This window comes from Penaeus japonicus, unplaced genomic scaffold (genome assembly GCF_977035675.1).
Source record: "Penaeus japonicus unplaced genomic scaffold, GWHDUDI00000001_assembly GWHDUDI00000009, whole genome shotgun sequence".
Classification (NCBI taxonomy): domain Eukaryota; kingdom Metazoa; phylum Arthropoda; class Malacostraca; order Decapoda; family Penaeidae; genus Penaeus; species Penaeus japonicus.
Window position 1 is genome coordinate 24,487,986 of NW_028234411.1, and position 25,000 is coordinate 24,512,985.

General features: G+C 47.9%; 3 protein-coding genes across 3 annotated transcripts in view; all 3 read right to left on the reverse strand.

Annotated features, from left to right (window-relative positions):
- LOC122259593 (uncharacterized) overlaps nucleotides 1-20,125 on the reverse strand; it is a gene marked incomplete at its 5' end in the record, with an annotated part of 82,964 nt that extends 62,839 nt beyond the window's left edge. Inside the window, 15 exons of the mRNA XM_086540234.1 lie at nucleotides 485-712; nucleotides 2,645-2,926; nucleotides 2,972-3,077; nucleotides 3,144-3,394; nucleotides 3,558-3,610; nucleotides 3,720-3,826; nucleotides 6,547-10,221; nucleotides 11,591-11,749; nucleotides 12,236-12,568; nucleotides 12,605-12,811; nucleotides 13,046-13,986; nucleotides 14,409-15,402; nucleotides 16,177-16,757; nucleotides 17,348-19,033; nucleotides 19,264-20,125. Of these exons, the coding sequence (XP_086396360.1) occupies nucleotides 485-712; nucleotides 2,645-2,926; nucleotides 2,972-3,077; nucleotides 3,144-3,394; nucleotides 3,558-3,610; nucleotides 3,720-3,826; nucleotides 6,547-10,221; nucleotides 11,591-11,749; nucleotides 12,236-12,568; nucleotides 12,605-12,811; nucleotides 13,046-13,986; nucleotides 14,409-15,402; nucleotides 16,177-16,757; nucleotides 17,348-19,033; nucleotides 19,264-20,125 (10,465 nt within the window). The remainder of the gene's footprint in view (nucleotides 1-484; nucleotides 713-2,644; nucleotides 2,927-2,971; nucleotides 3,078-3,143; nucleotides 3,395-3,557; nucleotides 3,611-3,719; nucleotides 3,827-6,546; nucleotides 10,222-11,590; nucleotides 11,750-12,235; nucleotides 12,569-12,604; nucleotides 12,812-13,045; nucleotides 13,987-14,408; nucleotides 15,403-16,176; nucleotides 16,758-17,347; nucleotides 19,034-19,263) is intronic.
- A 66-nt stretch (nucleotides 20,126-20,191) lies between these two features.
- Nucleotides 20,192-20,985, reverse strand: LOC147471332 (uncharacterized). Its single transcript, XM_086540235.1, has 3 exons — nucleotides 20,981-20,985; nucleotides 20,516-20,949; nucleotides 20,192-20,484 (listed from the first exon to the last, which is right to left on the reverse strand). Exons 1-3 carry the CDS (start codon nucleotides 20,983-20,985, stop codon nucleotides 20,192-20,194), a joined length of 732 nt encoding a protein of 243 aa, XP_086396361.1.
- Nucleotides 20,986-21,939: 954 nt separating this feature from the next.
- Nucleotides 21,940-25,000, reverse strand: part of LOC122258168 (uncharacterized) — an 18,111-nt gene continuing 15,050 nt past the window's right edge. The window contains exon 3 of the mRNA XM_086540236.1: nucleotides 21,940-22,790. Coding sequence (XP_086396362.1) covers nucleotides 21,940-22,790 — 851 coding nt within the window. The remainder of the gene's footprint in view (nucleotides 22,791-25,000) is intronic.

Here is a 25,000-nt window from a genome sequence, read left to right on the forward strand (position 1 = left end):
GGAACATTAGTAGAAACTAGATCAGATAAGGTGAGAAGAGAAGGGAGAAGAGAGGATGAGAGCAGGAGCGACCAAGATAGTGTGAGGAGAGGGGAATTTGCCTCAGTTGTGGTCATGGTATTGGTTTCTTGTGTAGAGGTATCATCCTCAGTGGTATTTAAGCTTCAGTTGATAGGAGGGGAGTAGATGTAGATGTTTTTGTAATGTTTTTGTGGTACTTGTAAAATGAATTCACTATAGTTAAGGCTGTCGTATCTGTAGTAATTTCAGTAATAAAATCTACTGTTGTTTTGTCAGAAGTAGGAATGGTACTAGAGGCTGCAGTAGTTGCTGAGGCTTTGTCACCATCATCACTGTGATTCGTTGATTGTACCTTCATTTTACTTGCTTGGTAAATAATTTATATAAATCATTTGGAAATAGGATTATTTATCTGAGACAAACTCCAAAACATACCGAAATCCATTTCTAATCATTTACTAACCTGTACTACCTGGCCTTTCAGAAGCTGTAGAGAACGGAGTAGATGTTGCTGATGGGGTAGTAGAATCTTTACTCGTAGCAGATGTTTCCATGGCAGTGGAAGTTGAGACCAGAGTAGTGTAGGAGGTAAGAGTTGTAGAGGGAATGAAACTAGTCGTAGTGATGGGGATAGTAGTCGTAGTTGCGGCTTGCGTCGGAGTAGTAGTTAAAGCTTCAGCAGTCGTCGAGTCTGAAATGGTAGTTGTAGAATTGGCAAAGGCTGAAATGATAATGGAGTTTGAAGAGGTTGTTGGGATGGTAGACCTTAACACAGGCTATAGTGAATGGTGGTATGTAATTTGTAATTAAGCCTAGAGCGGTTGGCAAGGCTATAGTGATGGTAAGAACTGATAAGCTTGGCTAAAGTAATCGTTGCTACAGTTAAGGCTACAGTAATTATTAGGGCTTCAACGGTAGTGGATGCAGATATGATATTAGGGGATTTTTATAGCTATTAAAGCTTCAGAGGGGTTATTGTAATGGAGGCTAAAATCATAATGGGGGATTCAGTGGTAGGAAATCTGAAACTGTTGGAGCTTCAGTGATAGCAGAGGTTTCAGCAGTAGCATATGAAGAATGTAGCAATTTTGCTTTCTTTTTACAGTTCGATGAAATATTGTTATTATATACAGTACTTATATATGTACAGTATATATATATATATATATATATATATATATATATATATATATATATATACATATGTATATATATACATACACACATATATATATATATATATATATATATATACATATACATATATATGCATATATATGCATGTATATGTGTATATATACATAAACACACACACACACATATATGTATATATATATATATATATATATATATATATATATATATATATATATATATATATTATATATATATGCATATTTATATACATATGTATACATATATGTATATATATATGTATTCATATATATACATATATATAAACATATAATATATACATATATGTATACATATGTATTCATATATATATATATATATATATACATATATAAACATATTATATATACATATATGTATATATATATATATATATATATATATATATATATGTATATATATGAGTGTGTGTATTTTTGTATGTATGTATGTATGAATGTACACACACACACACACACACACACACACACACACACACACACATATATATATATATATATATATATATATATATATATATATATATATATATATACATACGTGTGTGTGTGTGTGTATGTATATATACACTTGCTGGGTCTTCACTGTTAGTAAGAGCTGAAATGGTTGTCGTTACTCAATAGGATATTGGGGTTGAAGTAATTGCTAAGGCCTCAGTCTTATTCTGAGGTAGAGTAGTTCTCATAACTTCAGTTATAGAGTGGTTATGGTAATTTCAGTAGTTGTTGTGACTTTAGTGATTGACAAGGCCTCTGTTGTAGTCGGGGCTTCAGTAATATTAGGGGCTGAAATGGATGTCGCAGCTTGAATGGCTGTTGGGTCATCAGCTGTGGTTGTTGAAACTTCATTGGCTGTGGTTATCACAGCTTCAGTTGTTGGGTCCACAGTGGTGGTATAAGTTGAATTAGATGGAGCTCCAGTGGTTGTCATGGAAGCTGAAGTAGTAGCATATGTTGAAGTGGATGTCAGGGGCAGAAATTCTTGCTTGCTTAAGTGGTAGTGAAGGATACATTTTTTTTTTTTTTTTTTTTTTTTTTTGTGGAGTCTGAAATGGCTGTTGGTGTTTCTAAGGTGTTTCAGTGGTAGCGGAACCTGAAGTGGCTTCAGTGGTAGTAAAGCCTGAAGTGGCCGTTGGTATTTCAGTGTCAGTGTCAGCTGAAGTGGCTCTAGGCGTTTCAGTGGTAGTGGACCTTGAAGTGTTCCCAGAGATTCAAGTTTGCAATGCCTCATCCCAAATACTGTCATTTTCTTTTATTATTCTCAGTAATATTAATCTTAAGTGCAAGCTTAGGGAATATCTATAACAGTAACTATCTACATCATTTATTAAGTAAACATTCAAAGTCAAGTAACAATGTACATGCAGTACGTGGTGGAGGGTGATAGTAAATGAATAAGCGACGAAAAAGATTTAAAAACAACAACTTACAGGAACTAGATTTCAATGTTGTTGGTCCTTGAGTGGTTGTTGTGGCTTCAGTGGCAGTGGAGGCTGAAATGGTTGTTGAAATTGAAGTAGTTGTTGGGGCTGCATAGGAAGTATATTCTGGTGTGGTAGTGGAGACTGATGTCGATGGTAGAAGTTTGGCAGTGGAGACTAGTGTGGATGGTAGAAGTTTGGCAGTGGAGACTGGTGTGGATGGTAGGTCTTTGGTGGCAGTGGAGGTTGAGAGCGGAGTAGATGTAGTGGAGAGTGGTGTGGATGGTAGGTCTTTGGTGGTAGTGGAGGCTTGTGTGGATGGTAGGTCTTTGGTGGTAGTGGAGGTTAATGTGGATGGCAGGACTTCAGTGGTAGTGGAGGCTGGTGTGGATGGTAGGTCTTTGGTGGTAGTGGAGGTTGATGTGGATGGTAGGTCTTTGGTGGTAGTGGAGGCTGGTGTGGATGGTAGGTCTTTGGTGGTAGTGGAGGTTAATGTGGATGGCAGGACTTCAGTGGTAGTGGAGGCTGGTGTGGATGGTAGGTCTTTGGTGGTAGTGGAGGTTAATGTGGATGGCAGGACTTCAGTGGTAGTGGAGGCTGGTGTGGATGGTAGGTCTTTGGTGGTAGTGGAGGTTAATGTGGATGGCAGGACTTCAGTGGTAGTGGAGGCTGGTGTGGATGGTAGGTCTTTGGTGGTAGTGGAGGTTAATGTGGATGGCAGGACTTCAGTGGTAGTGGAGGCTGGTGTGGATGGTAGGTCTTTGGTGGTAGTGGAGGTTGATGTGGATAGTAGGTCTTTGGTGGTAGTGGAGGCTAGTGTGAATGGTAGGTCTTTGGTGGTAGTGGAGGTTGATGTGGATGGTAGGTCTTTGGTGGTAGTGGAGGTTGATGTGGATGGTAGGACTTCAGTGGTAGTGGAGGCTGGTGTGGATGGTAGGTCTTTGGTGGTAGTGGAGGTTGATGTGGATGGTAAGTCTTTGGTAGTAGTGGAGGTTGATGTGGATGGTATGTCATTGGTAGTAGTGGATGTTGATGTGGATGGTAGGTCATTGGTGGTAGTGGAGGTTGATGTGGATGGCAGGACTTCAGTGGTAGTGGAGGCTGGTGTGGATGATAGGTTATTGGTGGTAGTGGAGGTTGATGTGGATGGCAGGACTTCAGTGGTAGTGGAGGCTGGTGTGGATGGTAGGTCTTTGGTGGTAGTGGAGGTTGATGTGGATGGTAGGTCTTTGGTGGTAGTGGAGGTTGATGTGGATGGTAGGTCTTTGGTGGTAGTGGAGGTTGATGTGGATGGTAGGTCTTTGGTGGTAGTGGAGGTTGATGTGGATGGTAGGACTTCAGTGGTAGTGGAGGCTGGTGTGGATGGTAGGTCTTTGGTGGTAGTGGAGGTTGATGTGGATGGTAGGTCTTTGGTGGTAGTGGAGGTTGATGTGAATGGTAGGACTTCAGTAGTAGTGGAGGCTGGTGTGGATGGTAGGTCTTTGGTGGTAGTGGAGGTTGATGTGGATGGTAGGTCTTTGGTGGTAGTGGAGGTTGATGTGGATGGTAGGACTTCAGTGGTAGTGGAGGCTGGTGTGGATGGTAGGTCTTTGGTGGTAGTGGAGGTTGATGTGGATGGTAGGTCTTTGGTGGTAGTGGAGGTTGATGTGGATGGTAGGACTTCAGTGGTAGTGGAGGCTGGTGCGGAGGGTAGTAGTGGAGGTTGATGTGGATGGTAGGTCTTTGGTGGTAGTGGAGGTTGATGTGGATGGTAGGTCTTTGGTGGTAGTGGAGGTTGATGTGGATGGTAGGTCTTTGGTAGTAGTGGAGGTTGATGTGGATGGTAGGTCTTTGGTGGTAGTGGAGGTTGATGTGGATGGTAGGTCTTTGGTGGTAGTGGAGGTTGATGTGGATGGTAGGTCTTTGGTGGTAGTGGAGGTTGATGTGGATGGTAGGTCTTTGGTGGTAGTGGAGGTTGATGTGGATGGTAGGTCATTGGTGGTAGTGGAGGTTGATGTGGATGGTAGGTCTTTGGTGGTAGTGGAGGTTGATGTGGATGGTAGGTCTTTGGTGGTAGTGGAGGTTGATGTGGATGGTAGGTCTTTGGTGGTAGTGGAGGTTGATGTGGATGGTAGGTCATTGGTAGTAGTGGATGTTGATGTGGATGGTAAGTCTTTGGTAGTAGTGGAGGTTGATGTGGATGGTAGGACTTCAGTGGTAGTGGAGGTTGATGTGGATGGTAGGTCTTTGGTGGTAGTGGAGGTTGATGTGGATGGTAGGTCTTTGGTAGTAGTGGAGGTTGATGTGGATGGTAGGACTTCAGTGGTAGTGGAGGCTGGTGTGGATGGTAGGTCTTTGGTGGTAGTGGAGGTTGATGTGGATGGTAGGTCTTTGGTGGTAGTGGAGGTTGATGTGGATGGTAGGTCTTTGGTGGTAGTGGAGGTTGATGTGGATGGTAGGTCTTTGGTGGTAGTGGAGGTTGATGTGGATGGCAGGACTTCAGTGGTAGTGGAGGCTGGTGTGGATGGTAGAACTTCAGTGGTAGTGGAGGTTGATGTGGATGGTAAGTCTTTGGTAGTAGTGGAGGTTGATGTGGATGGTAGGTCATTGGTAGTAGTGGATGTTGATGTGGATGGTAGGTCATTGGTGGTAGTGGAGGTTGATGTGGATGGTAGGTCTTTGGTGGTAGTGGAGGTTGATGTGGATGGTAGGTCTTTGGTGGTAGTGGAGGTTGATGTGGATGGTAGGTCTTTGGTGGTAGTGGAGGTTGATGTGGATGGTAGGTCTTTGGTGGTAGTGGAGGTTGATGTGGATGGTAGGTCTTTGGTGGTAGTGGAGGTTGATGTGGATGGTAGGTCTTTGGTGGTAGTGGAGGTTGATGTGGATGGTAGGTCTTTGGTGGTAGTGGAGGTTGATGTGGATGGTAGGTCTTTGGTGGTAGTGGAGGTTGATGTGGATGGTAGGTCTTTGGTGGTAGTGGAGGTTGATGTGGATGGTAGGTCTTTGGTAGTAGTGGAGGTTGATGTGGATGGTAGGACTTCAGTGGTAGTGGAGGCTGATGTGGATGGTAGGACTTCAGTGGTAGTGGGGGTTGGTGTGGATGGTAGGTCTTTGGTGGTAGTGGAGGTTGATGTGGATGGTATGTATTTGGTGGTAGTGGAGGTTGATGTGGATGGTAGGTCTTTGGTGGTAGTGGAGGTTGATGTGGATGGTAGGTCTTTGGTGGTAGTGGAGGTTGATGTGGATGGTAGGACTTCAGTGGTAGTGGAGGTTGATGTGGATGGTAGGTCTTTGGTGGTAGTGGAGGTTGATGTGGATGGTAGGTCTTTGGTGGTAGTGGAGGTTGATGTGGATGGTAGGTCTTTGGTGGTAGTGGAGGTTGATGTGGATGGTAGGACTTCAGTGGTAGTGGAGGCTGGTGTGGATGGTAGGTCATTGGTGGTAGTGGAGGTTGATGTGGATGGTAGGTCTTTGGTGGTAGTGGAGGTTGATGTGGATGGCAGGTCATTGGTGGTAGTGGAGGTTGATGTGGATGGTAGGTCTTTGGTGGTAGTGGAGGTTGATGTGGATGGTAGGACTTCAGTGGTAGTGGAGGCTGGTGTGGATGGTAGGTCTTTGGTGGTAGTGGAGGTTGATGTGGATGGTAGGTCTTTGGTGGTAGTGGAGGTTGATGTGGATGGTAGGTCTTTGGTAGTAGTGGAGGTTGATGTGGATGGTAGGTCTTTGGTGGTAGTGGAGGTTGATGTGGATGGTAGGACTTCAGTGGTAGTGGAGGCTGGTGTGGTAGTGGAGGTTGATGTGGATGTCATTGGTAGTAGTGAGGTTGATGTGGATGGTAGGTCTTTGTGTGGTAGTGGATGGTTGATGTGGATGGTAGGTCATTGGTGGTAGTGGAGTTGTGGTGGTAGTGGTAGGGAGGTTGATGTGGATGGTAGGTCATTGGTAGTAGTGGAGGTTGATGTGGATGGTAGGTCATTGGTAGTAGTGGAGGTTGATGTGGATGGTAGGTCTTTGGTGGTAGTGGAGGTTGATGTGGATGGTAGGTCTTTGGTAGTAGTGGAGGTTGATGTGGATGGTAGGTCTTTGGTGGTAGTGGAGGTTGATGTGGATGGTAGGTCATTGGTGGTAGTGGAGGTTGATGTGGATGGTAGGTCATTGGTGGTAGTGGAGGTTGATGTGGATGGTAGGTCTTTGGTAGTAGTGGAGGTTGATGTGATTGGTAGGTCATTGGTGGTAGTGGAGGTTGATGTGGATGGCAGGTCATTGGTGATAGTGGAGGTTGATGTAGATGGTAGGTCATTGGTGGTAGTGGAGGTTGATGTGGATGGTAGGTCATTGGTAGTAGTGGAGGTTGATGTGGATGGTAGGACTTCATTGGTAGTGGAGGCTGATGTGGATGGTAGGACTTCAGCGGTAGTGGGTGCTAGTGTGAATGGTAGGTCTTTGGTGGTAGTGGAGGTTGATGTGGATGGTAGGTCTTTGGTGGTAGTGGAGGTTGATGTGGATGGTAGGACTTCAGTGGTAGTGGAGGCTGATGTGGATGGTAGGACTTCAGCGGTAGTGGGTGCTAGTGTGAATGGTAGGTCTTTGGTGGTAGTGGAGGTTGATGTGGATGGTAGGTCTTTGGTGGTAGTGGAGGTTGATGTGGATGGTAGGTCTTTGGTAGTAGTGGAGGTTGATGTGGATGGTAGGACTTCAGTGGTAGTGGAGGCTGGTGTGGATGGTAGGTAATTGGTGGTAGTGGAGGTTGATGTGGATGGTAGGACTTCAGTGGTAGTGGAGGCTGGTTTGAATGGTAAGTCTTTGGTGGTAGTGGAGGTTGATGTGGATGGTAGGTCTTTGCTGGTAGTGGAGATTGGCGTGGATGGTAGGTCTTTGGTGGTAGTGGAGGCTGAAGTTGACGGAGATTGAGTGTTTGTTTCATTGATAGTTGATGCAAAAGTGGTTGTCGAAGCAAAAGTGGCATTAGAGGGGAAGGTGATTGACATAGCTGTCAGCCCTTCTGTGGTAGTGAGAGCTGAGGTCTTTGGGGCTTGGAAGGTATTGGAATCCAAAATTGTTGTTTTGGCTTCAGTGGTAGTGGACACTGAAGTATATGTTGGGGTTTCATCTGTAGTGGAACCTGACAAGGTTATTGGGGTTGTTGTTGAGGGCTCAGTGTTTGTGGCGGCTTGAGTAGTTTTTCTGGCTTCAGTGGATTCTGAGGGGTTTGTGGCTGTTTCAGTGGTTGTTAAAGGCTTAGTGCTAGTTGTGGATGAAGTGGTTATTACAGCGTCAGTAGTAGTAAGGGCTGAAGTTGTTATGGCAGCTTCAGAGGTTGTTAGGGCCACAGATGTAAGGGTTGAAGTGGTTGTTTCGGCGTCATTGGTTGTTTGAGCTCCATTGTTTGTGGAATCTTCAGTTGTTCTTAGAGTCATAGTGGTAGTGGGGAGTAAAGTGGTTAAAGTTCCAGTGGTTGTTTGGGCCTCAGTGGTAAACGAGGCATCAGTGGTTATGGAAACTTCAGTTATTGTTAGATCCTCAGTAGTGGTGGCTGAAGTGGTTTCGGCTTCAGTGTTTGTTTGGACCCTAGTGGTTGTAGCAATTTCAGTGGTTGTCAGATCCTCAGTAGTCTGGGCCGAAGTGCTATTAGCTTCAGTTGTTAAGGCCTCAGTGGTAGTGAGGGCTAAAGTATTTGGGGTAGTTTCAGTAGTTATTAGATCCTTAGTTGTAGTTGTAGCTGAAGTGGTTGAGGCACTTTCAGTGATTGTAACGGTCTCAGTTGAGGTGGCCACTTGAGTTGTTATTAGGGCTTCAGTAATAGTGGGAACCTCAGTGGTTAAGGTCACAATGGGTGTGGCAACTTCAGTGGTAGTTGTGGCATCAGTGGTTGTTTGGGATTCACTGATGGTGGGAGCATCAGTGATTGTGGCAGCCTCAGCGGTGGTGATGACCTCAGCAGTAGTGGGAGCTTCAGTGGTTGTTACGGCCTCTGTGGTTGTGGTAGCCTCAGTGGTAGTAGGAGCCTTAGATGTGTTAGTTTCAGTGGTTGTCTTGGCATCAGTCGTTGTTAGAGCCTCAGTGGTAGTGGGAGCCTGAGTGGTTGTGGCAGCCTCAGTGGTTGTGGCAGCCTCAGTGGTTGTGGGAGCCTCTGTTGTTGTGTTAGCTTCAGTGGTTGCTTGGGCCTTAGTGGTAAGTTGAGCCTCAGTTGTTGTAGTTTCAGTGATTATTTGGTCCTCAGTGGTAGGCGGTTCCTTAGTTGTGGCAGATTCAGTAGTTGTTTGGGCCTTAGTTGTAGTGGGAATCTCCGTGATTGTGGTAGCTTCAGTAGTTGTGTCAGTTTCAGTGGTTGTTTGGGCCTCAGTGGTAGTGGGAGCCTCAGTGATTGTGGTAGTTTCAGTGGTTGTTAGGGTCTCTGTGGTAGTGGCATTCTCAGTTGTGGCAGCTTCAGTGGTTGTTAGGGCCTTAGTGTTAGTGGGAGCCTTAGATGTTGTAGCAGCGTATGTGGTTGTTTGGACCTTAGATGTAGGAGACTTAGTGGTTGTTGGGGCATCAGTGGTAGTGGGAGCCTCAGTGGTTGTAGCAGATTCAGTGATTGTTTGGGACTCAGTGGTAGTGGGAGCATTAGATGTTGTAGCAGCGTATGTGGTTGTTTGGACCTTAGATGTAGGAGACTCAGTGGTTGTTGGGGCATCAGTGGTAGTGGGAGCCTCAGTGGTTGTAGCAGATTCAGTGATTGTTTGGGACTCAGTGGTAGTGGGAGCATTAGATGTTGTGGCAGCATATGTGGTTGTTTGGCCCTTAGTAGTAGTGGGAATCTCAGTAATTGTGGCAGATTCAGTGGTTGTTTGGGCCTCAGTGGTTTTTTGGGCCTTAGTGGTAGTGGGAGCCTTAATTGATGTGGCAGTTTCAGTGGTTGTTCCGGCATTAATGGTAGTGACAGATTCAATGGTTGTTTGGGCCTCAGTGATTGTAGCATCCTCTGTGGTTGTGGCAACATCTGTGGTTCTGACACCCTCGGTGGTTGTAGCAGATTCAGTAGTTGTTTGGGCTTCAGATGTAGTGAAAGCATCAGTTGTTGTGGCAGCTTCTGTGGTTGTTATGGCCTTAGTGGTAGTGAGAGTATGAGTGTTTGTGGCAGCCTCAGTGGTTGTGGGAGCCTCAGTTGTTGCAACTTCAGTGATTGTTTGGGCCTCAGTGGTAGTAGGAGCCAAAGTAGTTGCAGTTTCAGTGGTTTGTGCCTCAGTTGTTGTGGCAGTTTCCGTGGTTGTTGGTGCCTCAGTTGTTGTGGCAGCTTCAGTGGTTGTGGCAGTTTCAGTGGTTGTTTGTGCCTCAGTTGTTGTGGCAGTTTCAGTGGTTGTTTGTGCCTCAGTTGTTGTGGCAGTTTCAGTGGTTGTTTGTGCCTCAGTTGTTGTGGCAGCTTCAGTGGTTGTTTGTGCCTCAGTTGTTGTGGCTGCTTCAGTGGTTGTTTGTGCCTCAGTTGTTGTGGCAGCTTCAGTGGTTGTTTGTGCCTCAGTTGTTGTGGCAGCTTCAGTGGTTGTTTGTGCCTCTGTTGTTGTGGCAGCTTCAGTGGTTGTTTGTGCCTCAGTTGTTGTGGCAGCTTCAGTGGTTGTTTGTGCCTCTGTTGTTGTGGCTGCTTCAGTGGTTGTTTGTGCCTCAGTTGTTGTGGGTGCCACAGTTGTTGTGGCAGCCTCAGTGGTTGTGGGTGCCACAGTAGTTGTGGCAGCTTCAGTGGTTGTGGCAGTTTCAGTGGTTGTTTGTGCCTCAGTTGTTGTGGCAGCTTCAGTGGTTGTGGCAGTTTCAGTGGTTGTTTGTGCCTCAGTTGTTGTGGCTGCTTCAGTGGTTGTTTGTGCCTCAGTTGTTGTGGCTGCTTCAGTGGTTGTTTGTGCCTCAGTTGTTGTGGCAGCTTCAGTGGTTGTTTGTGCCTCAGTTGTTGTGGCAGCTTCAGTGGTTGTTTGTGCCTCAGTTGTTGTGGCAGCTTCAGTGGTTGTTTGTGCCTCAGTTGTTGTGGCAGCTTCAGTTGTTGTGGCAGCTTCAGTGGTTGTTTGTGCCTCAGTGGTTGTTTGTGCCTCAGTGGTTGTGGCAGTTTCAGTGGTTGTTTGTGCCTCAGTTGTTGTGGCTGCTTCAGTGGTTGTTTGTGCCTCGTGCCTCAGTTGTTGTGGCAGCTTCAGTGGTTGTTTGGACCTTAGTTGNCTCAGTGGTTGTTTGTTCCTCAGTTGTTGTTGCAGCTTCAGTAGTTGTGGCAGCTTCAGTGGTTGTTGGTGCCTCTGTTGTTGTTGCAGCTTCAGTTGTTGTGGCAGCTTCAGTGGTTGTTTGTGCCTCTGTTGTTGTGGCAGCTTCAGTGGTTGTTTGTGCCTCAGTTGTTGTGGCTGCTTCAGTGGTTGTTTGTGCCTCAGTTGTTGTGGCAGCTTCAGTGGTTGTTGGTGCCTCAGTTGTTGTGGCAGTTTCAGTGGTTGTTTGGCAGCTTCAGTGGTTGTTTGTTTGTGGTTGTTGTCTGTGGTTGTGCTTCAGTGGTTGTGGTTGTTGTGCCTCAGTGTTGTGGCAGCTTCAGTGGTTGTTTTGTTGGCATTGTTGTGGCAGTTTCAGTGGTTGTTGGCCTTCAGTTGTTTGGGCCTTCAGTGGTTGTGCAGTGGCAGTTTCAGTGGTTGTTGGTGCCTCAGTTGTTGTGGCAGCTTCAGTGGTTGTTTTTGCTTCAGTTGTGGCAGCCTCAGTGGTTGTTTGTGCCTCAGTTGTTGTGGCAGTTTCAGTGGTTGTTGTTGCCTCAGTTGTTGTGGCAGCTTCAGTTGTTGTGGCAGCCTCAGTGGTTGTTTGTGCCTCAGTTGTTGTGGCAGCTTCAGTGGTTGTTGGTACCTCTGTTGTTGTGGCAGCTTCAGTGATTGTGGGTGCCACAGTTGTTGTGGCAGCCTCAGTGGTTGTGGGTGCCACAGTAGTTGTGGCAGCTTCAGTGGTTGTTTGTGCCTCTGTTGTTGTGGCAGCTTCAGTGGTTGTGGGTGCCACAGTTGTTGTGGCAGCCTCAGTGGTTGTGGGTGCCACAGTTGTTGTGGCAGCTTCAGTGGTTGTTTGTGCCTCTGTTGTTGTGGCGGCCTCAGTGGTTGTGGGTGCCACAGTTGTTGTGGCAGCCTCAGTGGTTGTGGGTGCCTCAGTTGTTGTGGCAGCCTCAGTGGTTGTGGGTGCCACAGTTGTTGTGGCAGCTTCAGTGGTTGTTTGTGCCTCAGTTGTTGTGGCAGCTTCAGTGGTTGTTTGTGCCTCAGTTGTTGTGGCAGCTTCAGTGGTTGTTTGTGCCTCTGTTGTTGTGGCTGCTTCAGTGGTTGTTGGTGCCTCTGTTGTTGTGGCTGCTTCAGTGGTTGTTTGTGCCTCAGTTGTTGTGGCAGCTTCAGTGGTTGTTTGTGCCTCAGTTGTTGTGGCTGCTTCAGTGGTTGTTTGTGCCTCAGTTGTTGTGGCAGCTTCAGTGGTTGTTGGTGCCTCAGTTGTTGTGGCTGCTTCAGTGGTTGTTTGTGCCTCAGTTGTTGTGGCAGCTTCAGTGGTTGTTGGTGCCTCAGTTGTTGTGGCTGCTTCAGTGGTTGTTTGTGCCTCAGTTGTTGTGGCTGCTTCAGTGGTTGTTTGTGCCTCAGTTGTTGTGGCAGCTTCAGTGGTTGTTTGTGCCTCAGTTGTTGTGGCTGCTTCAGTGGTTGTTATGGCCTCAGTGGTAGTAGGAGCCACAGTAGTTGCAGTTTCAGTGGTTTGTGCCTCAGTTGTTGTGGCAGTTTCCGTGGTTGTTGGTGCCTCAGTTGTTGTGGCTGCTTCAGTGGTTGTTATGGCCTTAGTGGTAGTGGTAGTGAGAGTATGAGTGTTTGTGGCAGCCTCAGTGGTTGTAGGAGCCTCAGTTGTTGCAGCTTCAGTGATTGTTTGGGCCTCAGTGGTAGTAGGAGCCACAGTAGTTGCAGTTTCAGTGGTTTGTGCCTCAGTTGTTGTGGCAGTTTCCGTGGTTGTTGGTGCCTCAGTTGTTGTGGCAGCTTCAGTGGTTGTTGGTGCCTCAGTTGTTGTGGCTGCTTCAGTGGTTGTTATGGCCTTAGTGGTAGTGAGAGTATGAGTGTTTGTGGCAGCCTCAGTGGTTGTGGGAGCCTCAGTTGTTGCAGCTTCAGTGATTGTTTGGGCCTCAGTGGTAGTAGGAGCCACAGTAGTTGCAGTTTCAGTGGTTTGTGCCTCAGTTGTTGTGGCAGTTTCCGTGGTTGTTGGTGCCTCAGTTGTTGTGGCTGCTTCAGTGGTTGTTGGTGCCTCAGTTGTTGTGGCTGCTTCAGTTGTTGTGGCAGCTTCAGTGGTTGTTTGTGCCTCAGTTGTTGTGGCAGCTTCAGTTGTGGCAGTTTCAGTGGTTGTTTGTGCCTCAGTGGTTGTTTGTGCCTCAGTTGTTGTGGTAGCTTCAGTGGTTGTTGGTGCCTCAGTTGTTGTGGCAGCTTCAGTGGTTGTGGGTGCCACAGTTGTTGTGGCAGTCTCAGTGGTTGTGGGTGCCACAGTAGTTGTGGCAGCTTCAGTGGTTGTTATGGCCTTAGTGGTAGTAAGAGTATGAGTGTTTGTGGCAGCCTCAGTGGTTGTGGGAGCCTCAGTTGTTGCAGCTTCAGTGATTGTTTGGGCCTCAGTGGTAGTAGGAGCCACAGGAGTTGCAGTTTCAGTGGTTATTTGGGGCTCAGTGGTAGGGGGTTCTTCAGTTGTGGCAGCATCAGCAATAGTTAGGGCCTCAGTGGCAGTAGTTGTTTCAGCTCTGGAGGTTGTTTGGGTCTCAGTGAGAGATGAAGTTATTTGTTCCTCAGTTGTGTGGGTTGAACTGGTACTAGGGGCAAAAGTGGTCCCTTGAGCCTCAGTGGTTGTAGGGGCAGTGGGGGCTGTGGCCACTCTAGTTGTTATTAGAACCTCAGTGGTTATCATAGCTTCAGTACTAGTGAGTTCTGAAGTGTTTGTCGTAAATATAGTGGTTGGAGTTCCCTCAGTGATTGTGGGGATTGAAGTAGTTATTGAGGTTTCAGTTGTAGTGGATATTAAAGTGTTTGTTGGGGATGGAGTAGTTGCTAAGGCTTCGATGGTACTGGAGATCATGGTGGTTGTTGGGGCTTCAGTGGTAGTGGATAATGGAAGTGTTGTAGGTTTTTCTCTGGTAGTGTAAGTGACTGTATTAGTTGTTAGGGTCTCACTGCTAATGAAGGTTGAAGTGGATCTTGGTGCTTCAGTGGTAATAGATGCTGTAGTGTTTATGGATTTTGATGTCATTAGTGCTTTGGTGGTAGTGAAGTCTAAAGTAGTTGATGATGCTCGAGTAGTCGTTGGGATTGAAGTAGTTGTTGGTGCTTCAGTAGTAGTGGATGCTGAATTGGTTTTCCGTGCTTCAGTGGTTGAGGAAGGTGAAGTTGTAACTGTGGTTGAATCTGATATTGTAGTGGAAACTTGTAATAGAGTTAGTTAGAATTTACATTACATTTCATCATTACAGATATGGTTCCATTGATTATCTGCAGTATTTTAGTGTATACCTGCATAACTTATACTTTGTAGAATACTAAAGTTGCTCTGCACAAAAAGTAAATTGTTTCATTATCTTCTCAAATTACTGTCACCGCAAGAAAATATCAATATTACTAGACTTCCCTCTACAATAGGGGAAGAATTGGGGCAGCCAGAGGATGCATGAGATGAAACTCAGGCAGCCGTAGATGGGAACAAATGTTCTTGTGACATTGGAAACCACTTAATTGGAATTAGAATTTTAAAATAATTTCCAAAATTGATAAGATAGGAAAATAATAAGGTATAAATCTACAGAAAAAGGTTCATTGTTGAAAATACTTACCAGTACTATTGTAACCGAAGGTCATAGTCAGGAATGAAGTGCTTGTGGCAGCTTCTGTAGTCGATGCAGCCTCTTTGGTAGTGGTGGTTGAAGTGATTGCAGCTTCAGTAGTTGTTGATGCCTCAGTGCTTGTGGCTAGTTCAGTGGTAGCAACTGTTGAGGCATCTTCAGTGGTTGTTTGTGCCTCAGTTGTTGTGGCAGCCTCAGTGGTTGTTTGTGCCTCAGTTGTTGTGGCAGCTTCAGTGGTTGTTGGTACCTCTGTTGTTGTGGCAGCCTCAGTGGTTGTGGGTGCCACAGTTGTTGTGGCAGCCTCAGTGGTTGTTTGTGCCTCAGTTGTTGTGGCAGCTTCAGTGGTTGTTGGTGCCTCAGTTGTTGTGGCTGCTTCAGTGGTTGTTTGTGCCTCAGTTGTTGTGGCAACTTCAGTGGTTGTGGCAGCTTCAGTGGTTGTTTGTGCCTCAGTTGTTGTGGCAGCTTCAGTGGTTGTTTGTGCCTCAGTTGTTGTGGCAGCCTCAGTGGTTGTTTGTGCCTCAGTTGTTGTGGCAGCTTCAGTGGTTGTTTGTGCCTCAGTTGTTGTGGCAGCTTCAGTGGTTGTGGGTGCCTCAGTTGTTGTGGCAGCTTCAGTGGTTGTTTGTGCCTCAGTTGTTGTGGCAGCTTCAGTTGTTGTGGCAGCCTCAGTGGTTGTGGGTGCCTCAGTTGTTGTGGCAGCTTCAGTGGTTGTTTGTGCCTCAGTTGTTGTGGCAGCTTCAGTTGTTGTGGCAGCCTCAGTGGTTGTGGGTGCCACAGTTGTTGTGGCAGCCTCAGTGGTTGTGGGTGCCTCTGTTGTTGTGGCAGCCTCAGTGGTTGTGGGTGCCTCTGTTGTTGTGGCAGCTTCAGTGGTTGTTTGTGCCTCAGTTGTTGTGGCAGCCTCAGTGGTTGTGGGTGCCACAGTTGTTGTGGCAGCTTCAGTTGTTGTGGCAGCCTCAGTAGTTGTGGGTGCTTCAGTTGTTGTGGCAGCCTCAGTGGTTGTTGGTGCCTCAGTTGTTGTGGCAGCCTCAGTGGTTGTGGGTGCCACAGTTGTTGTGGCAGCCTCAGTGGTTGTGGGTGCCTCAGTTGTTGTGGCAGCTTCAGTGGTTGTTTGTGCCTCAGTTGTTGTGGCAGCTTCAGTGGTTGTTTGTGCCTCAGTTGTTGTGGCAGCCTCAGTGGTTGTCGGTGCTTCAGTTGTTGTGGCAGCCTCAGTGGTTGTGGGTGCCACAGTTGTTGTGGCAGCTTCAGTGGTTGTGGGTGCCTCAGTTGTTGTGGCAGCCTCAGTGGTTGTGGGTGCCTCAGTTGTTGTGGCAGCTTCAGTTGTTGTGGCAGCCTCAGTGGTTGTGGGTGCCTCAGTTGTTGTGGCAGCTTCAGTGGTTGTTTGTGCCTCAGTTGTTGTGGCAGCCTCAGTGGTTGTGGGTGCCACAGTTGTTGTGGCAGCTTCAGTGGTTGTTTGTGCCTCAGTTGTTGTGGCAGCCTCAGTGGTTGTGGGTGCCACAGTTGTTGTGGCAGCCTCAGTGGTTGTGGGTGCCACAGTTGTTGTGGCAGCCTCAGTGGTTGTGGGTGCCACAGTTGTTGTGGCAGCCTCAGTGGTTGTGGGTGCCACAGTTGTTGTGGCAGCTTCAGTGGTTGTTTGTGCCTCAGTTGTTGTGGCAGCTTCAGTTGTTGTGGCAGCCTCAGTGGTTGTGGGTGCCTCTGTTGTTGTGGCAGCTTCAGTGGTTGTTTGTGCCTCAGTTGTTGTGGCAGCTTCAGTGGTTGTTGGTGCCTCAGTGTTTGTGGCAGCCTCAGTGGTTGTTTGGGCTTCATTAGTGGAGGCTGATGTGGTTGTCGGTGTCTCAGTAATGATGGAAGCTAATGTGGTTGTGGTAATATCAGTGGTTGTTGCAGCCTCAGTGGTAGTGGGGACCGAAATTGTTGTGGCAGCTTTTGTTGTTGTTAGGCCGTCAGTTGTAGTTGGGACTGAGGTTGTTTCTGCTTCAGTGGCAGTAGAAGTTGAAGTTATTGTTGTAGCTGTAGTAGTTGTTTGGACTTCATTGGAAGTGGAGGCTGAAGTGGTTGTTAGAGCTTCAGTAATTGAGTCTTTAGCCAATATTAGGGCTTTAGTGGCAGGGGCTAATGAAGTAAGCTTTCCACTAGTTGTATAAGTGGTTGTAGTGATATCTATGGTGTCACTGCTAATGATGGTTATAGTAGATATTAGTGCTTCAGTGTTCGTGGAAGATGAAGTGTTAGCTGGGGCTAAAGGAATAGTGGAAGCTAAAGTGGTGATTAATGGTGATGTAAGGGTTTCGGTGCCGTCAAAAGCGGTTGTTGGTGTTTTATAATTAGTTGAGATTGCAGTAGAATCTGATGTAATAGTGAAAACAGGAAGTAGTGTGCTAAAATTGCCATTTACTCAACCTAAGTACCATTATTACATTTCATCTCTCCCTACCCCATTTATTCCAATCATCATTTGTGTTGAAAGTAAGTGGAGAAATATTTTGCAGTCTTGGTGAGGGGGAAATTGGGGAAGAATACACATTTCATTTTGAGTACTCACAAGTACAAATGAAATACCTTATACCCTTACATAAAGGCAATCACTTAGTTGCTCTGTACAAATTTGGGTAAATATATCCATATATATACATATATATATATATATATATATATATATATATATATATATATATATATGTATGTATATGTATATTTATGCATATATATACATATATATTCGTTTTGTTCAACTAAAATATTAAACAAAAGGAAGTTTTGTTTCAATATCTTTTATAATTACTGGCCTGAGAAATAGATTGGAATGAAACTGGGGCAGCATTGAATGGCAAAGAGTGGAATTCGACCTGTGACATTGGAATAATGATGATAAAACATATAATAATTGCATCATAGATATGTATAGCAACAAAGTACATTCTTTACTAGATACTTACCAATACTACTAGATGATTGTGTTGTTGGTGCTTCAGTGGTCGTTGGGGCCTCAGTGGTTGTTGGGGCCTCAGTGGTCGTTGGGGCTTCAGTGGTTCTTGGAGACTCAGTTGTCGTTGGGGCCTCTGTGGTGGTTGGGGTGTCAGTGAATGTTGATACCTCAGTAGTAGTGGGGGCCTCAGTGGTTGTTGGGCCCTCAGTGGTTGTTGGGGTCTCAGAGGTCGTTTGTGCCTCAGTGGTAGTTGGGGCCTCAGTAGTCACTGGGGCTTCAGTGGTAGTGAGGGCCAAAGTGGTTATTGGGGCTTCAGTGGTAATTTGGGCCACAGTGGTTGTTCCGGCCTCAGTGGTCGTTAGAGCTTCAGTTGTTGTTGGGGCTTCAGTGGTCGTTGGGGGCTCAGTTGTTGGGGGTTCAGTAGTCGTTGGTGCCTCAGTGGTTGTTGGGGCTTCAGTTGTTGTTGGGGCCTCAGTGGTTGTTGCGGCTTCAGTTGTTGTTAGGGCCTCAGTGGTTGTTGGGGCCTCAGTGGTTGTTGGGGCTTCAGTTGTTGTTAGGGCCTCAGTGGTTGTTGGGGCCTCAGTGGTTGTAGGGGCCTCAGTGGTTGTTGGAGCCTCAGTGGTCGTTGGTGCTTCTGTGGTTGTTGGGGCCTCAGTGGTCGTTGGTGCTTCAGTGGTTGTTGCGGCTTCTGTGGTTGTAGGGGCCTCAGTGGTTGTTAGAGCCTCGGTGGTCGTTGGCGCTTCTGTGGTCGTTGGTGCTTCAGTGGTTGTTGGGGCCTCAGTTGTAGTGGGGGCATCAGTGGTTGTTGGGGCTTCAGTGGTCGTTGGTTCTTCCGTGGTTGTTGGGGCCTCAGTTGTGGTGGGGGCCTCAGTGGTTGTTTGGGCTTCTGTGGTCGTTAGTGCTTCAGTGGTTGTTGGGGCCTCAGTTGTAGTGGGGGCCTCAGTGGTTGTTGGGGCCTCAGTGGTTGTTGGGGCCTCAGTGGTTGTTGGGGCCTCAGTTGTAGTGGGGGCCTCAGTGGTTGTTGGGGCTTCAGTGGTTGTGGGGGCCTCAGTGGTCGTTAGGCCTTCAGTTGTTGTTGGGGCCTCAGTGGTTGTTGGGGCTTCAGTGGTTGTTGGGGCCTCAGTGGTCGTTAGGCCTTCAGTTGTTGTTGGGGCCTCAGTGGTTGTTGGGGCCTCAGTGGTTGTTGGGGCTTCAGTGGTCGTTAGGCCTTCAGTTGTTGTTGGGGCCTCAGATGTAGTGGGCGCCTCAGTTGTTGTTGGGGCCTCAGTGGTTGTCGGGGCCTCAGTGGTTGTTGGGGCTTCAGTTGTAGTGGGGGCCTCAGTGGTTGTTGGGGCTTCAGTGGTTGTTGCGGCCTCAGTTGTAGTGGGGGTCTCAGTTGTAGTGGGGGCCTCAGTGGTCGTTGGTGCCTCAGTGGTCGTTGGTGCTTCTGTGGTTGTTGGGGCCTCAGTGGTTGTTTGGGCTTCTGTGGTCGTTAGTGCTTCAGTTGTAGTGGGGGCCTCAGTGGTTGTTGGGGCTTCAGTTGTAGTGAGAGCCTCAGTGGTCGTTGGAGCTTCAGTGGTTGTTGGGGCCTCAGTGGTCGTTAGGCCTTCAGTGGTTGTTGTTGGGGCCTCAGTGGTTGTTGGGGCCTCAGTGGTTGTTGGGGCCTCAGTTGTTGTTGGGGCCTCAGTGGTTGTTGGGGCCTCAGTGTGGTTGTTGCCTCAGTTGTTGGGCCTCAGTGTGTGGGGGCTCAGTGGTTCGTTGGGGCCTCAGTGGTCGTGGGCTTCAGTGTTGTGGCTTCGTTGTTGGGCTCAGTGGTTGTTTTGGGCCTGTTGGGGCTCAGTTTGTGGGGCTCAGTGTGGCTTCAGTGGTTGTTGGGCCTTGTGGCCTCAGTGGTTGTTGGGCCTCAGTGTAGTTGGGCTCAGTTGTTGGGGCCTCAGTGGTTGGGGCCTTGTTGGTCAGTGGTTGTTGGTGGAGTTGGGCCCAGTGTGGTTGTTGGGGCCTCAGTGGTTGTTGGGGCCTCAGTGGTTGTTGGGGCCTCAGTTGTAGTGGGGGCCTCAGTTGTTGTTGGGGCTTCAGTGGTCGTTAGGCCTTCAGTTGTTGTTGGGGCCTCAGTGGTTGTTGGGGCTTCAGTGGTTGTGGGGGCCTCAGTGGTCGTTAGGCCTTCAGTTGTTGTTGGGGCCTCAGTTGTAGTGGGGGCCTCAGTGGTTGTTGGGGCTTCAGTGGTTGTTGGGGCCTCAGTTGTAGTGGGGGCCTCAGTGGTTGTTGGGGCCTCAGTTGTAGTGGGGGCCTCAGTGGTTGTTGGGGCCTCAGTGGTTGTTGGGGCCTCAGTGGTTGTTGGGGCCTCAGTGGTTGTTGGGGCCTCAGTGGTTGTTGGGGCTTCAGTGGTTGTTGGGGCCTCAGTGGTTGTTGGGGCCTCAGTGGTTGTTGGGGCCTCAGTGGTTGTTGGGGCCTCAGTGGTTGTTGGGGCCTCAGTGGTTGTTGGGGCCTCAGTGGTTGTTGGGGCCTCAGTTGTTGTTGGGGCTTCAGTGGTTGTGGGGGCCTCAGTGGTCGTTAGGCCTTCAGTTGTTGTTGGGGCCTCAGTTGTAGTGGGGGCCTCAGTGGTTGTTGGGGCCTCAGTTGTTGTTGGGGCCTCAGTGGTTGTTGGGGCCTCAGTTGTTGTTGGGGCCTCAGTGGTTGTTGGGGCCTCAGTTGTAGTGGGGGCCTCAGTTGTAGTGGGGGCCTCAGTGGTCGTTGGGGCCTCAGTGGTTGTTGGGGCTTCAGTAGTTGTTGGGGCCTCAGTGGTTGTTGGAGCCTCAGTGGTGTTGGGGCCTCAGTTGGTCGTTGGGCTTCAGTGGTTGTTGGGCCTCAGTGGTGTTGGGCCTCAGTTGTTGGGGCCTCAGTGGTGTTGGGCTGGTGGTGTTGGGGCCTCAGTGGTTGTTGGGCCTTCAGTTGTTGTCTGGGCCTCAGTGGTTGTTAGTGTCTCAGTGGTAGTGAATGCCTCAGTAGTTGTTGGGGCTTCAGTAGTAGCTGGGGCTTCAGTGGTTGTTGGGGCCCCAGTGGTGGTAGGGGCCTCAGTGGTAGTGGGGGCTTCAGTAGTTGTTGGGGCCTCAGTGGTTGTTGGGGCTTCAGTGTTGTGGGCCTCAGTGTTGTTGGGCTCAGTGGTTGTTGGGGCCTCAGTGGTGGTCGGGGCTTCAGGGGTGGTTGGGGCCTCAGTGGTTGTTGGGCTCAGTGGTTGGGGGCCTCAGTGGTCGTTGGGGCCTCAGTGGTTGTTGGGGCTTCAGTGGTTGTTGGGGCCTCAGTGGTTGTTGGGGCCTCAGTGGTTGTTGGGGCTTCAGTGGTCGTTGGTGCTTCAGTGGTTGTTGGGGCCTCAGTGGTTGTTGGGGCTTCAGTGGTTGTTGGGGCCTCAGTGGTTGTTGGGGCCTCAGTGGTTGTTGGGGCCTCAGTGGTTGTTGGGGCCTCAGTGGTCGTTGGGGCCTCAGTGGTTGTTGGGGCCTCAGTGGTCGTTGGCGCTTCAGTGGTTGTTGGGGCCTCAGTGGTTGTTGGGGCTTCAGTGGTTGTTGGGGCCTCAGTTGTTGTAGGGGCTTCAGTGGTTGTTGGGGCTTCAGTGGTCGTTGGTGCTTCAGTGGTTGTTGGTGCCTCAGTAGTTGTTGGTACCTCAGTGGTAGTTGGGGTGGTTTAGTGGGGCCTCATGGTGTTGGCTTCAGTGTTGGGTTGTTGGCCTCAGTGTTGTTGGGGCCTCAGTGTGTTGGGCTCAGTGGGCTTTGTGGTTGGGCCTCAGTGGTGTTGGGGCTCAGTGGTGTTGGGGCCAGTGTGTTGGGGCTTCAGTGGTTGTTGTCGTTGTTGGCCTCAGTGTGTTGGGGCCTCAGTGGTTGTTGGGCTCAGGTGTTGGGCTCAGTGTTGTGGCCTAAGTGGTCGTTGGCCCTCAGTGGTTGTTGGGGCCTCAGTGGTTGTTGGGCTCAGTGGTGTTGGGCTCAGTGGTTGTTGGGGCCTCAGTGGTGTTGGGCTCAGTGGTTGTTGGGCTCATGGTCGTGCCTCAGTGTTGTTGGGGCCTCAGTGGTTGTTGGCCTCAGTGTTGGTGTTGGGGCCTCAGTGGTTTGGGGCTCAGTGTTGTTGGCTTCAGTGGTGTTGGCCTCATGGTTGTTGGGCCTCAGTGTTGTTGGGGCTCAGTGGTTGTTGGCTCAGTTGGGCTTCAGTGGTTGTGGCCTCAGTGGTTGTTGGGCCTCAGTGTTTGTTGGGGCCTCAGTGGTTGTTGGGGCCTCAGTGGTTGTTGGTTCCTCAGTGGTGTTGTTGGGCTCAGTGGTGTGGGCTCAGTGTGTTGGGCCTCAGTGGTTGTTGGGGCCTCAGTGTTGGGGCTTCAGTGTGTTGGGGCCTCAGTGGTGTTGGGCTTCAGTGGTTTTGTGGCCTCAGTGGTGTTGGGGCTCAGTGGTTGTTGGCTCAGTGGTAGTTGGGGCCTCAGGTAGTTGGGCTCAGTGGTTGTGGGCCTCAGTGGTGTTGGGCTCAGTGGTAGTGGGCCTCAGTGGTTGTTTGGGCTTCAGTGGTTGTTGTTGCTCAGTGGTTGTTGGCCTCAGTGTGTTGGGCTCAGTGGTAGTTGGCTCAGTCAGTTGGTGGTTGTGGGCTCAGGTTGGGGCCTCAGTGTTGGGGGCCTCAGTTGGTTGTTGGGCTCAGTGGCAGTTGGTTGGGTTGGGGTGTGGTGGGGGCCTCAGTGGTTGTTGGGGCCTCAGTGGTTGTTGGGGCTTCAGTAGTTGTTGGGGCCTCAGTGGTTGTTGGAGCCTCAGTGGTTGTTGGAGCCTCAGTGGTCGTTAGGCCTTCAGTTGTTGTTGGGGCCTCAGTGGTTGTTGGGGCCTCAGTTGTAGTGGGGGCCTCAGTGGTTGTTGGGGCCTCAGTGGTTGTTGGGGCCTCAGTGGTTGTTGGGGCCTCAGTGGTTGTTGGGGCCTCAGTGGTAGTTGGGGCCTCAGTGGTTGTTGGGGCCTCAGTGGTTGTTGGGGCCTCAGTGGTTGTTGGGGCCTCAGTGGTCGTTGGGGCTTCAGTGGTTGTTGGTGCCTCAGTGGTTGTTGGGGCCTCAGTGGTTGTTGGGGCCTCAGTGGTAGTTGGGGCTTCAGTGGTTGTTGGGGCCTCAGTGGTTGTTGGGGCCTCAGTGGTTGTTGGGGCCTCAGTGGTTGTTGGGGCCTCAGTGGTCGTTGGGGCTTCAGTGGTTGTTGGGGCCTCAGTGGTTGTTGGGGCCTCAGTGGTTGTTGGGGCCTCAGTGGTAGTTGGGGCTTCAGTGGTTGTTGGGGCCTCAGTGGTAGTGGGGGCTTCGGTGGTCGTTGGTGCTTCAGTGGTTGTTGGGGCCACTGTCGTCGTTGGGGCCTCAGTGGTCGTTGGGGCCTCAGTTGTAGTTGGGGCTTCAGTGGTTGTTGGGGCCACTGTCGTCGTTGGGGCCTCAGTGGTCGTTGGGGCCTCAGTTGTAGTTGGGGCTTCAGTGGTTGTGGCAGCCTCTGTTGTAGTGGAAGTTGATGCTAAGAGAAAAAGAAGAAAATCGTCAATTAGTTTCATAGCCATGCATGTGTGTGTACAAACACACACACACACGCAAAGTTTGCCCTTTTTCCTGTGTGGACTCCCTCTACTCCTGTCTTGATGGCGAGTGAAAGTTGGTGAACAAAGTTACCATCTAAGAACTGACTATAATGTAAACTATGAGGTTATGGTTTCAGTAGGTTAGAATTATGACGAGTTCATTTTTATGCATAGTAAAGTATATATTTATGCTATAACATTTACTACGTTTTAATGTAATTATGGAATTTATTAATATTCGTTTTCCTTTTTTTTTAGCACTGACTGTATTTTGGTATTCTGCTACCATTGTTTGGGGAAGAATTAGATTCTGAAAGAATTAGATTCAGAAAGACTTGTCAATCAAAAAAAAAAAAAAAAAAAAAAAAAATCATAATTTATTAGTTTTTCATTTTGGTCATCCATACTTAATGGAAACTTCAGTGTAAAGTGATGGAAAAAAAAACAGCAGAATAATGATTCCACTTGATGCTTGGCAAAAAGGTAAGGGCAATGGAATATTCTCCTATGGCTAATGCTCTCTCGTGAATAGAGGCTCCTTCATTTTTTTCTGCTTGCAATGGCAATCCATAGCTTTGTCGGTCACATGACAGCTACAACAGCATCTGAATCAGGTTCCAAAGAAAGTGGCTTTTGTTGTATTAATAACATTAATTTGATGTGTTTCCTTTTTTGTATATTAGAAAATATGGACATTGCAGTCCATTACTATCTTTCATGCTGTATACTACTGAAAACCAAATGTAAAACTTTTTTTTTTTTCTTTTTGCATAGAAGAATGATAATTCAACATCATCAAGAAATGAAATTGTATGAGCATGAAAATATCTTAACTTTTTATTCCTTGAAGCTAACAATCCTGCCATTTATGTAATTTCCCTGATTGTTTCTTCATTAGACATAATGGACGCAATTTTTTTTTTTACAATATTTGAAATCAAAATGTTTAAAAAATGCTTTGTCGCCTCCTCAGCCTATCACTCCACTGTTCACAAATCACAGTAGAATGGTTAGGAGCCGGGATTCTCACTCAGAGGACCCGAGTTCATTTCACTGTCAGGGAGGTAAAATTTGTATTTTTATATTAAAATGTGTTACTACATTCTACCATCTTTCACACAGAAATGTTACAATGTTACATATGACATGCTCCATCAATGTTACAGTTGACTAAAATTGTATAAGCTCCATAGCAGCTCCTTTTTTTTCTCTCTCAGTGTGATAGTTGCTGTTTTATGGGAGAACAAAAAAAAAACATTATTTGTTTCGTATATCTGTACTGTCATGAACGAATACGAAACATAACCATCTGCAATGAAGATAACATGAAGAGGTAGGGAAGAGGAAGGAAACTTGTGCCTATGACTGTGAGTGCCACAGTAGGAGGCATCTCAATTGGCACAGGAGCACAGTTTAGACATTGGGCATGGTTTGTGTCACCTTCCTCTTCTCGGTCTGCCTGCACATCGACAGTACTTTAGAGCAAGAGGTGGGCAACTTGCTGTGTGTCATAGCTCTATATAGTGCCTCCTAAAGATCGTGGATGGGTGTCATTCAAAGCTCTCTTTCCTGTTGGTGCTAGAAGAAAGTGGTGCCATCTAGGTTTTGGATGGTAGGTTTGCTTAGTATTATGGTATCTATAGTAATTATGACTGCAATTATTCCTTACTCATAGCACAATGAAATAGCACAAGGATCCAGAATCTCCGAACGCCATGCACGTCATGACGCCAGTCGTCAGGCTAAAGCTCCTGCGTCATGTATGTCCTGATACCCGTCCGCAATGGGTTAAAGGCAGAGATCAATAAACAGACTCAAAAGATACGCAAGAGGTTCACGGGTTAATGGCCGTGCAGGTGAAAAGGCGCACCTGAGGGAGCCAACCACAGACACACCTGACACACAGAGAGGGCTTTAAGACCGGGACAACACGTTGTAGTCATTTAATATTTCATTTGTGTTCTCTTATTTTAACTTCTCTGAATGGCCAGCAAGTTTGTAATGTTTGAATAGTATTTGAAAAGTATTGCCAGAAGGAACTACACCACAAATTTATTAATGTGAAGAGAAGTATATGACGAACCATGAAAAAAAACTAGTATTAGTAGAATCATACAAGTGATAAAATTGCTTTACGCGAATGCAAGCA

Excerpts from the sequence above, each read along its gene's own strand:
- LOC147471332 (XM_086540235.1), bottom strand. Across the intron at positions 20,485-20,515 it reads GCCCCCAACCACTGAGCCCA|CCCCGACCACCACTGAGGCC; the intron begins ACAACCACTGAG and ends CCACCCCTGAAG.